Source organism: Opisthocomus hoazin, chromosome 10, assembly GCF_030867145.1.
Source record: "Opisthocomus hoazin isolate bOpiHoa1 chromosome 10, bOpiHoa1.hap1, whole genome shotgun sequence".
Classification (NCBI taxonomy): Eukaryota; Metazoa; Chordata; class Aves; order Opisthocomiformes; family Opisthocomidae; genus Opisthocomus; species Opisthocomus hoazin.
This window is the reverse complement of record NC_134423.1, coordinates 10,513,085-10,529,061: the sequence shown is the minus strand read 5'-3', so window position 1 is coordinate 10,529,061 and position 15,977 is coordinate 10,513,085. Positions and strand designations below refer to the sequence as shown.

Here is a 15,977-nt window from a genome sequence, read left to right as displayed (position 1 = left end):
AGTTGAACTCTATCCTTGGGAATCTTCCTGAATTTTGTACAAGAAACTACATACAGGAAGAACATATATCCTGAAGCTGCTATTGATCTGCTTGTTAATTATATTTCTGGTTTCGTTGTTGATAATGTTTGTGTATCCTCTATGAATGGGGAAAAAAAAAAGCTTCTAGATAATTCCTGCACCTCCTGTACCATAAAGCTTTCCTTTATTATGTTTTAGTCAGGTTGCACCTGTTTTACTAGGATCAGGACAAACCATTCTCAGTGTTGATCTATATGGGAGCTGGAGTACTGGTGTACTGTGCCCAGTTCTGGGCTCCCCAGTGCAGGAGAGATAGGGAGCTACCAGAGAGAGTCTGGTGAAGGACCAGTAACGTGGTTAAGGGGCAAGACCGAGAGAGCTGGGATCTAGAGGGTGCAAAGAAGATGGAGCCCAGTGACAGGACAAGGGGCAGCAGGTACATACTGGAGCACAGGAGGTTCTGTCTGAACAGAAGGAAGCACTCCCCCCCCCCCCCCCCCGTGATGGTGACGAAGCACTGGAGAGGTTGTGGAGTCTCCATCTCTGGAGATATTCGGAAGCCATCTGGACACGGTCCTGGGCAACCTGCCGTAGGTGCCCCTGCTTGACAGAGGGTGCACCAGCTGATCTCTGGAGGGCCCTTGCAACTGCAGCCATTCTGTGGTTCTTTGAGTCTCCAGCAGAAAAGAGGCCTGTGAGCAAGTTTTCCAGTGGTGCTTCAGGGCAGCAATAATACTGTAAACTGCTTTTTTCTGTAGTCGTTATGCATCCTGTAGTTCGGTGAACAGCAGAGTTACATGTATTGAAAGGCAAAGCCTTCCTAAGTATGACTGGATCTTTTAGAATAAATTTATTATTATAAATTATCTGCCAAAAATATTTCTCTGCCAAAAATATTTCTCATGCAGAATTTATTTTTAATTTTACTGCAAATGGTTTAGGAGGTTATTTGTTTAGTATTGTCTTTCATTTGTACTGCTTCATTTTGCCTTGCAGAGATCAAAGAACACTTGACATGTTAACTAAAAGCTGACAGAAGGCTCATCTATACACCTTTTCTCTTCCTCTTGTGATGTATTTTTATAAATCCGATTTCTGTGTCCAGTTGTTGTATTTGATTGATATAATAAAAATAACTTCAGCTGGAAAGCATAGATGTGACAAGACTTATCAGTGATAGAAATGTTACAAAAATCCTTCACCTTTCAACTCTTCCTGCTTGTGTTTCTCACTGTTCCTTGTTCTTTATCCTTTTGTCAAAATGTGGCAATTTAGTGAGTTGTGGTTCCAGTTTCTGTCTGATGTTCCTGGCCGGTGCGTTCAGATGTGGCACCGAGCTTCCTATCTCTTTGGTTCCAGCTTCACAGGGTAGAGCCCTTTGTTTGACAGACTGATCGCTTGCAGTCCTCGGAGACAGTAATTCACTGAGGAGTTGCTGCAGCACAGAGATTTGTGCAAAACCAGTTTGTGAATGTATGGTGTAAATCCGAGACCCTGACAGTACCTTCCTTACCAGTTGTGGGCAGCCCTGAAGGCCCCTCCTTCCTTAGTTTCTTAGCCCCAGAATAAAGAACCTCCTTCTCTTTGAGCTGTGGCAACTTTTTCTCTGTGTGTGGAGGACTTAGGGATATAGGTCTGTCTGGACCTGTTCCCGATCTCTGCCGTCACACATTTGTCTATCTGCAATAACAGCATGCTAGGATGAGAGGGTGTGTGCACCTTGACAGTTTGCATCGGCTAGGGGCTGCAGCCTCTGTAGCATCAGTTGCAGGTCAGTTCCCATCAGTGACTTTGCATCAGCATGATGTATTGTTTCCTGCAGTCCGTGCAATCCCGTCTTGAAGCATGTTGCTGCCTTTGGTTCCAGCCATCTGTGTCTCCAGGGGCTCGGAAGGGCCGATTGCTTAGATCTGTCCTTTTCCAGGGCTACGCGTAGACTTTTCAGTGCTCCTGCTGGTCTCTGGAGTGGTGAATTCTTCTCTGCATATTACGAGAAGTCCTTCTCTAGCTGTTCAGTTCAGCTCTGGTGTCTGGACAAGAGCCTATAGCTTTGACTGTGGTGAGTAACTGAAGGTGCAACTGAACAGCAACAGACTGCTGCTCTGGAGCTGCCACTCACATGGTTTATTCCACTCTGTACAGTCAGATCATGCCACGACTCCGATGAACTCCTTGTGGACCTGTCCGTCAGCACTCACTGCTTTGCTTCATTGTTCCAGTTAAGCCATTTTGCTATTTATTTTCTGTGAATATGCAGAGCAATCTAGAATTTACTGTTTGGGGTGGTCTCGACTGTATTATTGAAGTCTTTGAATGCATTCCTGTTAGTTAGGAATAAATAGGAAACATATTGCTAAATAAAAAAGTTTTTCCTTTACAACATAAATCAAGTGACTGGTGCTGTAAAGGCAGGGCCAGAGTTGGTGACATGTTTATTAGATTCTAAAGGCCACTTTAAAGCCTCTACTTATTTCTAATCAATAAGCCATCACAAGCTTTTACCTTTTGTTTTTAGCACTCCTTTAGTGCAGAGTTCCGATTACAAAGGCAGCCCAGCCGGCTGTAATGTGTTGTCGCTACATTTAATGGTAGTGATTTTTGTGTATCAAGCCAAGGAAGAGCTCCTCTGTGTTTTATCACACTCACTGGTGACCTTGGGTACGATCTGCTTTTCTCTCAAAGCTCAATAGCAAGTTAAAACAATCGCTGCAGGGTATAAGCTTGGAAATCTCTTTTTTCAGGTCGACGCAGGTATAGCTTGCGGCTCTGTTATGAGCTTGAAGACCTGCCAGTCAAGCCGTGCCCAGCAGATACCGACAACGTGTCACCCTTGCTGACTTCAGGTTGTTACACCCTTGAGAAGTGGGGACAGACTCTGACCCACCATTTTTTACCATGTAAAATACTCCCAAGTGGTAGAACAGAATTTAGCATAAACAAAAAGGAGGCTGTGGCAGCAGTACTGTGTTGCTGTGGTGGTTTTTTTTCTGAACACAGCTTTTTTGGTTTCACTGTCTGGTGGGCAGCTGAGTTGATTTAAAAACTTCTGCTTCCTACAGGGGTAAGCCTTACTCTGCCCTTATTTGACTGATTAATCCAATAGAAATAGTGTACCCCCATTTACTTGCACAGGCAGCACTGCTGTTGCAGCTGCATCAGTTACCTCCAGGAGCTGACTGAAAAGTTTGTTGGTTCCCTGAACCTCACTGCAGTTCCTGAAGTGTTGGAGCTTATGCAAGGGAGGTGACTGGGTGGGTTGGCGTGAAAATTCTGCAAGGGCAGACCAGCAGTTTGGGTTTAGACTGGATTAAACTGATACAGAATCACAGCCTTAATCCTTCGATCTAGTACATGAAGCTTAAACATGCACCAAAATCTGTGGGGACAGGGCATCATCAGTAAATTAAATTTGTCACAACATTCCCTCCCACCCTCATTTGTGGGAGAGAAGACACTAGTAAACGCTGCCAGATTTTCCTCTCCTTTTTCCATGCAGAATAAATAAGGCATCCTGGCAATGAAGAAAGCACATCCAGGATCGGAGAAATGCTTCTGCATGCATCCAGAAGAATTTTTTGAAACAAATACCACTCCAGGATCTGTAGTCACTGCTGCAAAGGCAGCGAGGCTGGTTGCAGGTCCTGGGCTTCTGAATACACGTATATTGTCTGTATATGGTAGTGGTAGTGGCAGCCTTTCCAAATCTGCGTGTGTTCAGGCAGCACTGCAAAACCTCACGTTGCTCCCCTGGCAAGACATAAGTATTTCTGTGACTAGGGCAGATAGCTAAAGCAGCGTTGGGTTATTTTCAGATGTGCTGCTTGGTGAGGGGCCTGCTGAGTAAAAGGACAAAAAGCCTTTCCTTTCTAGGTCACAGCTGCTCCTGATGTGTTCAAGGCATCTGAAGTGCCTTCCACTTCTATCAGAACAGAAGAAATATTAGAGCCTTTATGACAAAGGTTTGTCTATTTTCTATTTATGGTTAGTAGTTAATGTTATTGATGTGTCAGAACAGTCAGTAATCTGTACGGTGCCAATCGATGCAGCATTTGGGAGATGATTACTGAGTCTGACTCTCAGTATTGGTCATAGTGCTTGGTCCGATGACGGCAGTGGTATGACAAATTGATGTGGTCATGTTTTGCATAAAGGCAGGAGGATTACGGGTGTAAATAACTCTTACGTCTACTGATCTGTGCATAGTGTTATGGAATAATTGATCATAAATGCATCCAGTTTTCTTGCCAAAAAGTAAATACTCACCCAGTGTAATGCAGGTTACTCAAGTAAACAGAAGTGTTGCTGGAACTTATGCGAAAGGGACTGCGTTTCACTGTGATTTGTGGCTTTCTCAGAATCCTGTGGGAGGCTGAGGCAGCGCTGTTACTTTTCTACCTGTTTCCTACAAAATTTGGTCATTTGAGACTGGCAACCTCATACTTAGCTTGTCATGAAACAGTGTATGGTATCACTGAAGAACTTTCCAGTAGAAAGAACTTTCAGTGGGAAAAGGTGCTACTGTTTGTTGTTGTTCGGTTGGTTGTTTTTTTCTTTGTATGTTTTATTAAAAAGGATAATCGAGCTTGTGCAACATACTGTTTGTTGGTTTTGGAACCCAAGGTAGAGAAATCTTATGACCTCTTTTGTTGTGATATTAGTGAATCATGCCGTGTAATAGGGCTGTCACAAATGGAGTTGTAGGATCCTTGCAGATAAAAGGATGTGAAAGACTGTTTTATTGCTGTAATTTACTTTGCAAGAGTTGGATCACAGCCACTTCCTACAGACTCGTTTGGATGCTTTACTGTGAAATCCACTCAGGTGGAAAGCTCTTACACCTACAGATCGTTGAGTGATTTGGTGAATTAATGGAAGAGTTAGTGGGAGGAGAGCAGGGTATCGGAGCTGCCCTCAAATCTGCTGTTAGTTCCTTGCACGTTTCTGTGTCCATCAGCTGCCTTCCAGCTAACTGCAGCAGAGTCCTGCTGAGCCCGAGGCAGTGTGCTGGAAGGCTGTCCAGTTACTAGAGCCTGGCAACTGCTTTCTACTCACCTTCCGAGAGAAAAGAAAGACTTAACTTCAAATGGATGGACTGGGAACGTATTAAGAGGTTTCTGTACAAATAAATATTGTCTGCATTGTGGGTGTTTGAGTGAAACACAGGTGTAGAAACTACAAGTATTAGCATGTATAGGTAGGGACATGTATGTGTTACAGTGAAGAGTTTTGGCAGGGGGAGTTGTTTTCTTGCTTTGGTTGTTTTTCCCCACCTCCTATCTCCGGCCATACGTTTCCCTTTTTGATTCTAATAATTGAGTTCTGTCAGCAGATGTGTTGTTCAGCTCAGTGCTTCTGGCTGTCACTTCTTGCAGAAATGAAAGAGGAATTAGTTTTACTGTAATCTGTGACAGTGGAATCTGGTTTTATTCTGTGTCGTTTGGCAATGTTTTCACCTAAAACCTAATCCCTTCTGAGGGATGCTTTGAATATTTTCTTAGAGATGCTTTCTGAGATTTGTGTCTTTACATTGTGTGGAGGTGTAAATGTGCTAGGGTAGTACCATTTTTCTTAAAGGAATTGTGAAAATTCAGTGTCTGAAGTGGTAGGAAAAGCACAATAAGAGAGAAAGCATCAGTCTTCGGTAATTGTACTTGCCATGGTGCCGTCAGGTGGACACGCAATATTCTTTACAGTTAATGTAGGTGCCTTGTCCACAGTACGTGAGGAGTGCTTTTGTTGGCCTTGGACTGGAAGACACAAATTGGTTGGCATCTGTGGGACAAGAAGGGCAGTTCTAAGACCTAATACAAAACCGAACTGCTCTGCTAAGTGCTTTGCAATTAACAACACAGTATCTTCCAGCTGAAGAATCAGATTATTTTTTCAGCTCCTGGAGAGTTTGGATTCATTTTGGTATAAATAGGTGGTGTTAATTTCTGTGGACAAGGTGGTGAATTCTGTTAGCAGGAAATGGTGGGTTTACTTTGACTGATACCGCATGTTGTGAAGAGACTGAACCTTTGTCCTGAGGAAAGGAATGTCAGGAAGCAGCTGGTAAGAGCTGTGGCTGTGCCCTCTCTTTGATCACTCTCCCTCTAAGCCTCCATCATTGCAGTAAGATTGTTGCTTCACAGCAAGTGGAGCCTGGAACACAGCATTGCAACCTGTCATGTCCCTTACAAGGGTATTTCTTGTGGTAGAATAATATTGCCTGCTTTGTAGATGTCATTTCAAAATTACTTACTTAATTTGGTGAGCATCATAGGAAGCTTTAGTATTTCTACCAAAATAGTACCAAGTACCAGATCACTAAGTCACAGTGGTGACAATGAAGTGCTTCTTTATGTAACCATCATAACTACTTTTTATTTGTCATCTTAGTGTTCAGTCTCTATTGTAGCACTGTTATTCCCAGTACTAAAGTAACTTTAAATTCACACTGCTGTGGCAGTTTCTTCTGATACCATTAACAGGTGTTTGTTTATTCTTGCAATATGTTTGTATTTCAGTAGCCGATACTTTCCCACAACATTTTTAGGCTTCTGTCCTATGTTTGTTCCTAGCAGAAATTGACCCAGCTGTTTTATTTTTTACAAACAAGAGATTTGTTCAGACTTTTTTATTGAGAACTAAAAGAAATTCCATACCTTGCATTTTAGATTAGTGTAACAACCTTAGTAAACTATGAAACACAGATCACTTTGTTCCAATCCCTGCTGTGTCTTCTGAAAGACGTTACAGAGAGCTTCTTTAAGATGCCCAGCTCAGAGTCTGTGTTGATAGTCCTGTTGGACAAGACCAAGCAAAGACAGAAAAGTCTAACACGAGAGAAGAAAATCTGGGCAGTTAAAATAAGCAGGCGCTACCAACTAGTATGTTTTGAAATGTTGCCCACAATGGTCAAGCCATTCGGATGATGAATGTTTCATTTTCATGAAGACTAGAACACCATTTCAGTATTCTAGCTTAAAAAAAAAAAATCGTTAGATGGATATTTGATTTGAAAGGTTTGCTTTCCTTTAAGTGCTTTTAAGCTGTTTTTTCCATTGTATTTAGGGGCATCTTCATAGCAGCTGTTAACAACAGAGAAATCAGCTGCTGGAGTGGGAAATGGCTATTGCATCTTGAATTACACAGTATTTATAAAATGTCAGGGTGAGCTGTGGTCAGCAGCTGAAATATGCTGACAGCAGTGGGTATTTAATTTCCTGTGTGGCACAGTGTATTGCTGCCCAGCGTAAAGACATTAGTTTCCTGAGATCCAGACAAAACATGTTTCTGTGTTCCGTTCCATGTGTTCTTTGTGCCACTTCATAATCATGACCAAAGAGGTGCTGAGAAGAGATGCCTATAGACTACTTTCTCTGAGTTTTTGAAATTTGTTACCCACATTAATCTGAATCAGCTCAGGTGTTTGTGGGGCTGACTGAGGGGATGAGGGGGCTGGTGAGGCATTACTTCCTGTGTTACTGGTTTGTCGCTATTCTGCTGGTTAAAACAGGTTAATCTCTGTTTGTGATTGCTACTATACCTAGGGAGCAGGCAGGATTTTTTTGTTAAAATGAAAATAAGTCACACAATAAATATAGCTTTTTAGTATAGATAAGTAGCACATGTGACCTAATAAGAGACCAGAATAATCTGTGTTAGTACGTAAGACGTGGCAAAATGACCACATTCTGCCCTAAGCTGTTTATGAATTAGGTGTAAGACAAATTTTTCATGTGGTAAAAAAATGTGTTTTAACATACATGACGTTTTTTAAATTTTCTGTGAACAACAACTATCTCATGTTCCTTCCTATTCTTTTTACACATGTGATATTTCATAGGGGACTGGCAGGTTGTACATTCATGCTAAATATATTGATTTCTGAGTCTTTGAGCACTAGGATGCAGGTGTTCCCGCTCCAACCTTTTTATGCTGTTATTTGACAGAGTCTTGGATTCTAGAGATTTCTCTGCTAGAATGAGATACCACTAGAATTGGTAAAATCAGAAAATCAGTAGAATTAATCTCTCTAATATATAAATTGCTTCTAGACAGGTAATATTTTACTTACCAGGTAATTCTGTTTGTAGCTTGCTTGAGAGCTCCAAATTTGAGCTCCATTGGTCGGTTTGAATTGGTTACCCGTTCTACCTGAAATGTTTCTATCCCTAGTTTGAGTGAGCATCCCGGTGAGAATAAACGTGCAAAGATAGTTTTAAAATTTGCATCCTGCTTAATTTGATGTTTTCTTTACACATGGCTGTTTTCGCTTGGCAAAAGCATAGCCCCAAATATTTTTTGGAACATTTGGAAACAGCAAATAAAGGGTGAAATTAACACTTGTTAAGTTAAATTAATTAATAATTGGAAGTAACATCATAGAAACTTTTGTGCAGTCTTTGCCCAGTTTATGTGTGAGACCGAGACAGTTTTTATAATTTACTGGTATTCAGCTTCTAAACCTTTAGAAACGTCGATGTGTTTCATGGCCTTTGACACTTCCTTTCCCAGCTCCCTCACCAAAGCTGTAACGTAATACTGTTAGCACGATAAGCAAGCTTTAGAGAGTGAAACCAGGTTTATGGGTGTTTGACTTGCATCTCTCAGGAAAAACACTTGTTTATTGCTTTCAAAATGTGCTGGTTTGGAGAATAAGCTGTGCCAAGAATGAAAGAAAACCATGTGAAATGGAACAAAGTGGAAATGGTCTGTGTGCTGGTGTCAGCCAGTGCCAGAATTTTAAGACTCAGTCTGCTATGTCAGTGAGGCATAGACAGGAAAATGGCTTTTTTAATTCAGAAGCGAAGTCTTCCAAGGATACTGCTGTCTGTAGCATCACAGTTGCATGTTGTTAGAGCTGTCAAAGAACAACTTTTTCTTGCGTAGTGCAGATCAACCAATAATCTGCACCGAGATGCGATCCCTGGATTATACTCAGTGTTAGCACATTGGTCCAGGCCTACTTCTTCTGTGCATGTACCTGCATGGTGCTTAAATGTTATATGCAGTTTGTGTGAAACACTGCTTGGTTACACGCCTCAAGTTACACATGGCTGTTAGTAGCAGTTATGCTGGATACTGCATCAAAGCCCTCTTTTTTTTGAAAAGATGGGAATTTGGTGGGCTCAGACTTGTGCACTAAAAATAATGATTAGAGCTGCAAGACAAATTTGTGTCTGATTACTGTATGAATGGAATTGGTTACTTAAAATTGGTTATTGGCTGTTTTTTTCTGCTTGTTTACAGGTTGCATGGCCGATACCATGAAATGGCACCAAACGTTGTGCCCATGGACTATACAAAGGACCCAGATGTTAAACTACCTATGCAGCTTATAATAAACATGCCTGAGCTAAAGGTATCACTTCTGACTGCTTACAAACTGTTATCTTCTGAAGTTATGTAGATCATCTGCCAGAGGTTTTGCCAAGTGGGTTTGATACCCTGAAGCAATGTGGCATGCCAAGGTCTTCCCCTTCCTGTTGCTGTTCAAGGGCAAAACAAGCCCCAGAAACTGGAAAATGTTTAGGTGGATGTCTTTCTTGCAGATGCAGTTGGGAGAGATGTTAAAGGAAATGAGTAGGAAATAAAATTAAATGTAGCAATCTTTCCACTTTGTATATATCGATCCCTTAGAAGCCCATGGGGTCTCTGTGTGAAGTGCTGGTTAGAAATCAGAAGTTCTTATCTCGGTGTGTTGATAGGAGATTTGCCAGAGGTGTGGAGAGCACTGCTGATTAAAAGTAAAGATTTCCCATTTTTTTTTTCTTCAACTGCAAGGTGACAATAAATAGTGTTTTTCTTAATTATCAGGAGTTTTCATTTTTCATGGAGTCCATGGAGACCATAGTCATGGTCTATTTTTCATGTGTGCAAATTAGGTGACATCTTTATGCTACTACCATGTAGAAACAACTATTTGTTCACTGTAATAGGTGCATGAAGTGTTATTAAGCTTAAAACAATGCCATAAAAAACTTGTAATTGATGGCCTTCCACTTCATAATTTAGAAATTCTTCCTTAATGTTGTAAGATAGTGATTATTTGGAGGGAAAAAAAAAAAGTACAAGCATAATCAGTGCTTTAGAAATCCAGATGAGGAGGAGGTTGGGGGTTAAGATAAAGTGAAAAACGTTTGAATTAGATGTCAAATTGAAGTTCACAGAACTTGTTCCTTTAGTACCACGGTTACTGCGTGTTTGATCCTGGGGCAATACCATTTATTGAACAAGAAGCACAGCGTTTCACTCTAAAAGAATGTAAAAAGTGTTTGACCAACATTTCATACAAATAGAAGCATCAGAGATTAAACACATAGGAGTGTTTAATTCAGCAGAAGACCTTTGAAAAATTTTCATCCTTCAGGTATGACTCTGATTTACTAGGTAAATGATTTTCATCCTTCAGGTATGACTCTGATTTACTGATGTACCTATGTACAGAAATTTGGGTTTCTGAAGAAACTGAAATAATTTAGGATTCTTTTTCACACAAAGCATGGGATTCTTCAGCAACATCCTCGTATATGGATCTTGATAGCACAATATGAAATTCTCTGGCTCAGTTATCTGACTCTGAAGAGTTTAACTGCCAGATGGCTGATAGCTGCCTTGTGAAAAATCAAGGCTAAGTCCAGAAAAGAAAGCGAGAAATGATAATCACACACATTCTTCTTGGCTTCAGTAATACAGGACGGAACGCTTAAGGAACAGCTCATTCTATGAAAAGCTTAGAGATGGGGACTACTATATTTACAAGACAGCCTGGTACTTCAGCTGAGATGTAAAGCAGAAATTTTATGCTGGACCATGATTAGATTTTTGAGACACAGGAGCATATCTCACTACCTTAGCAAACTTAGGTGGTAATGCGAATAGACTTCCTAATAGACTTCCGTAAGTAGGGGGGATCAGAATCCATCTTCTTGCACCACATCAAGTCTGTGAGGCTTTCTGACCCTGCTTTAGAAGATGTTTTCAGGGTAATGGAACTTGATTTTATGAAAATAACAGGACAAAATTCACTGTCAATTCTTACAATAATTCTCTCCCAAGTCTCATAGGCTCTGGGAGAACCTTAGAAATATTGCTGTCAGACCACTCGTTTTATCTCAGGAATTCTAGCAGTTCATAGAGAAAGTGTTTTCGGTAGCTAAGGAGCTTGTTTGCAGTGAAGTCTCAGTTAGGGGAGACTAGATCTTCCTCCATAATGCTTTCAAAACATCGACACTAAAAGATACTAAAATGCCACCTAGGATCTTGGTTATAAACTGGGGTCAGTCTTGGTCACGGAGCATTTTGTGATCTCCTGTGCAGATGGCAGGGAGGAGGAGTCTTTCCATGAATGTTCATTTTCCAAGCCACCTAGGTAGCAACTCCAGCTCATACACTAGGAAAAAAATATCTTTAACCTTTGCAACTTGACCAGACTGCTAAATAAATAGTTATGGTGTTTTCTTTCTTCAGTAAATTTTCATCAAGGTGAAGACAAAGCCAACATTTAAAATAGAAGTAAATGAACTAAATGTCTATTGAATTCTAATAAAATTAGTGATAATTTCCATGCACCTGGCTTTTTTCATGTACACATTACATTTCTAGTTACTGGCAATGTTAAGCTCAATACCACTGCAGATTCTGACAAATGGATAGAATCAATAATGCACTTTTCTAAATTAGATTCTGCTACTATAAGGAAACATCTTTACCTCACGCATTAATGTTTTGAGCCAGGATTTTTGTGTTTCAAAAAAAACACATGCTGATGGTCACTCACTTTAATTGGTAATGAATTATTCAGTAACTCAGGATTCTTGAAAGTCAGGACAAGAAATAAATAAATAAAGAAGAGGCAGATACTTTAAGTTGATTAGGTCTACCATTACACTGAAGTTGAGAGCTACCTTACTCCGTCTGCTTCATTGCAGTCTTTGCTCTCTAGTTTTAACAATCTTGGTTGCACAGGCAGCAGTCTAATAAAATAACTTTAGGGCATATAGACATCTGTGAGATTGCAGCAATTAATATTGCAAAATTGTAGCAATGATGTGGGGCACATATGGGGTCTCAGTAGGAGACAATGTGGAAAGCACAAGTGATTTTATTTCAAAATAGAACTGATTTCACTCACATTGTCCCCATCATACAGCTAGGCAGGCGCAATCCAGGAGGTTCCTACAGAGCATCGATGATAACTTTCTGATGCAAGTGGTGGAGGAACCAACAAGGAAAGGCGCTCTGCTGGACCTTGTATTAACAAACAAGGAGGGACTGGTGGAGGACGTGAAGGTTGGAGGTAGACTCGGCTGCAGTGACCATGAAATGGTCGAGTTCAGGATCCTGCATGGAGGAAGCAGGGCGATAAGCAGGATCAAAACCCTGGACCTCAGGAGGGCTGACTTTGCCCTCTTCAAGGAGCTACTGGGAGGAATCCCGTGGGCCAGGGCTCTCGAAGGCAGGGGGGTCCATGAGTGCTGGTCGCTTTTTAAACAACACTTCTTCCATGCACAGGAGCAATGCATCCCCCTGAGAAAGAAATTTAGCAAAGGAGGCAGGAGACCTGCATGGTTAAACAAGGAGCTTCTAGCGGAGATCAGGCAGAAGAGAAAGGTGCATGGCATGTGGAAAGAGGGACAGGCCACTTGGGAAGAGTACAGAAACGTAGTGAGAGCATGCAGGGATGCGACGAGGAAGGCCAAGGCTCACCTGGAATTGAAGCTGGCAAGGGATGTCAAAAACAACAAGAAGGGCTTCTTCAACTACATCAGCAGCAAAAGGAAGGCTAGGGACAACGTGGGGCCGCTGCTGAATGAGGCGGGTGTCCTGGTGACGGAGGATGCGGAGAAGGCAGAGCTACTGAATGCCTTCTTTGCTTCAGTCTTCAGTGCTAAGACTGGCCCTCAGGAATCCCAGGCCCCGGAGGTAAGAGAAGAAGCCTACAGAGAGGACGACTTTCCCTTGGTCGAGGAGGACTGTGTGAGGGATCGCTTAAGCGATCTGGATGTCCACAAATCCGTGGGCCCCGACGGAATGCACCCACGAGTGCTGAGGGAGCTGGCGGATGTCATTGCTGAGCCACTCTCCATCATCTTTGAGAGGTCCTGGAGGACTGGAGAGGTGCCCGAGGACTGGAGAAAGGCCAATGTCACTCCAATCTTCAAAAAGGGCAAGAAGGAGGACCCAGGGAACTACAGGCCGGTCAGCCTCACCTCCATCCCAGGAAAGGTGATGGAGCAGCTTATCCTGGAGGCCATCATCAAGCAAGTGGAAGAAAAGAAGGTTATCAGGAGTAGTCAGCATGGATTCACCAAGGGGAAATCATGCCTGACCAATCTGATAGCTTTCTATGATGACATGACTGGCTGGGTAGACGAAGGGAGAGCTGTGGATGTTATCTACCTTGACTTCAGCAAGGCTTTCGACACAGTCTCCCATGATATCCTCCTGGGGAAGCTGAGGAAGTGTGGGCTGGATGAGTGGTCGGTGAAGTGGATAGAGAACTGGCTGAATGGCAGAACTCAGAGGGTTGTCATCAGGGGCGCTGAGTCTAGTTGGAGGCTGGTGACAAGTGGTGTCCCTCAGGGGTCAGTACTGGGCCCAGTCTTGTTTAACTTCTTCATCAACGACCTGGATGAAGAGTTAGAATGTACCCTCAGCAAGTTTGCTGACGACACCAAACTGGGAGGTGTGGTAGATACACCAGAAGGCTGTGCTGCCATTCAGCGTGACCTGGATAGGCTGGAGAGCTGGGCAGAGAGGAACCTGATGAGGTTCAACAAGGGCAAGTGCAGGGTCCTGCACCTGGGGAGGAACAACCTCATGCACCAGTACAGGCTTGGGGTGGACCTGCTGGAGAGCAGCTCTGCGGAAAGGGACCTGGGTGTCCTGGTGGACGACAGGTTAACTATGAGCCAGCAGTGTGCCCTGGCTGCCAAGAAGGCCAATGGGATCCTGGGGTGCATCAAGAAGAGTGTGGCCAGCAGGACAAGGGAGGTTCTCCTTCCCCTCTACACTACCCTGGTGAGGCCTCATCTGGAGTACTGTGTCCAGTTCTGGGCTCCCCAGTTCAAGAAGGATGAAGAGCTACTGGAGAGAGTCCAGCGGAGGGCTACAAGGATGGTGAGGGGACTGGAGCATCTCCCCTACGAGGAGAGGTTGAGGGAACTGGGCTTGTTCAGCCTGAAGAAGAGAAGGCTGCGAGGGGACCTTATAAATGCCTACAAATATCTGAAGGGTGGGTGTCAGGAGGATGGGGCCAAGCTCTTTTCAGTGGTGCCCAGTGACAGGACAAGGGGTAATGGGCACAAACTGAGGCACAGGAAGTTCCGTCTGAACATGAGGAGGAACTTCTTCTCTCTGAGGGTGACGGAGCACTGGAACAGGCTGCCCAGGGAGGTTGTGGAGTCTCCTTCTCTGGAGATATTCAAGACCCGCCTGGACAAGGTCCTGTGCAGCCTGCTGTAGGTGACCCTGCTTCGGCGGGGGGGTTGGACTAGATGACCCACAGAGGTCCCTTCCAACCCCTACTATTCTGTGATTCTGTGATTCTGTGATCATTTCCACAGAGCTCGATGTGGGAATGTAACCTGATGACAGAGATCACACATGATCTGGAGAGGTGGGTGGGTGCTCATCTTCTCTGTGACACCTATGTCCCTAGTTGTCAGTCTTTAGATTGGTGCGGGGCCTGTCTCTGGCTGTTGTAGTTGTAGAGCCAGCCTGCTGTCAGGAGTTGGTTGTGAAAGGGCTTCCTGGAAGGGAACCGTTTCTGCTTCATTCACTTTACAGTCTGCTGCTTTCTTTCTTTGGCTCGCGCAGTAACTTCATTGATCCTCGCAGGCCTTGTCATTAGCTGCGGTGGTGAGTAAGGTAGTTCATAATTCCACGCGCTGCTGAAACAGAATGACCCACAGGCACAGGAATCGGTCAGGAGAAAGAAAGGACACGCAGGGAACAGTGAATCGATCACGCATTTCACAGCCAGCGTTAGCACCCTATAGTTGGTAAGTTTAAATGTGAATGCATGCGACTTGCTTCAAAATAAAATGAAAACAATTCCTTCAATTGTAGGAGAATGGAATTCTAGGAGTGATTTCAGTGAGTGCACAGTTCCAAACCTTTCCGTGTAACAGGCAATGACACCCGAGAGCGCAGACTGATCCTCTTCCTGAGCCCCCACCCCTGCTCTGGCCAGTCTTCGCCTGCAGCTCACCCCAGCTTCCCTCTCTGCATCCTGTTAGTTGTTTCTGGTTTTGATGGGATGTTCTACCCCTTTCAGACCACTGTTCTTGCTTCTCTGAAGCCCCTTTTTCACTGTGTGCCTCAATTAACTGTATCCCCGTCAAGTGTAATGAGGGAGTGCCATTTTCTCTCCGTTGAGCTCCAAATCTTTACCTGCTTGATGGTCTTTACCAGCATTGTCTGCAGTTTCCTGCTGTAGTTAGTCCATCGGTCTTTGTTAAGATGCTGTATGTTCCCAAGACATATTGTTACATTCTATAATATTTAAGCAATTCTATACACAACCAGAACCTTTGGTTATTTGGCTGTTGTGACCTCGGTGCAGCCTTCAGTAAGGAGGTAAGCTCATTGCTGAACTGTCCTACATTTCTGCTTGCTGACAGAGTGACATGATCTTTTGATTCTAAGATGTAAGCACACCAATTTAGCTGTGTCTTAGCCTTCGTCTGTGCAGGGTTTTCTTAATTAGTACCTTGTAGGCACTGCAGAGAAGTTTGATGACATGAATATAACCATCTACATGTGGGGAAAAAAAAGTATTGATTTTGAGGAAGAGAAAAGGGGAAAAAAAGCAACAAAAATGTGCTTTTATCTCCTCCAGGGACAATTTGCTATTGCATTTATTATGGTTCCCTTCCAAAGCAGCAGCCTCTCCTGTGGAGATCTGATAATGAACCATTTAGCCAGTTTTATATTAATGTTTGTCTGATAAGAGTTCATTTCTA

At 43.1% G+C, this 15,977-nt stretch overlaps 1 protein-coding gene across 3 annotated transcripts in view; it reads left to right on the top strand.

Moving 5' to 3' along the window:
* The window catches only part of CIB2 (calcium and integrin binding family member 2), a 54,581-nt gene that overhangs the window by 27,695 nt on the left and 10,909 nt on the right, over nucleotides 1-15,977 (top strand). For all 3 annotated transcript variants that reach the window (XM_009943338.2, XM_075432276.1, XM_075432275.1), the window contains exon 3: nucleotides 9,259-9,370. In XM_009943338.2, coding sequence (XP_009941640.1) covers nucleotides 9,281-9,370 — 90 coding nt within the window. In that variant the 5' untranslated portion in view covers nucleotides 9,259-9,280. The remainder of the gene's footprint in view (nucleotides 1-9,258; nucleotides 9,371-15,977) is intronic.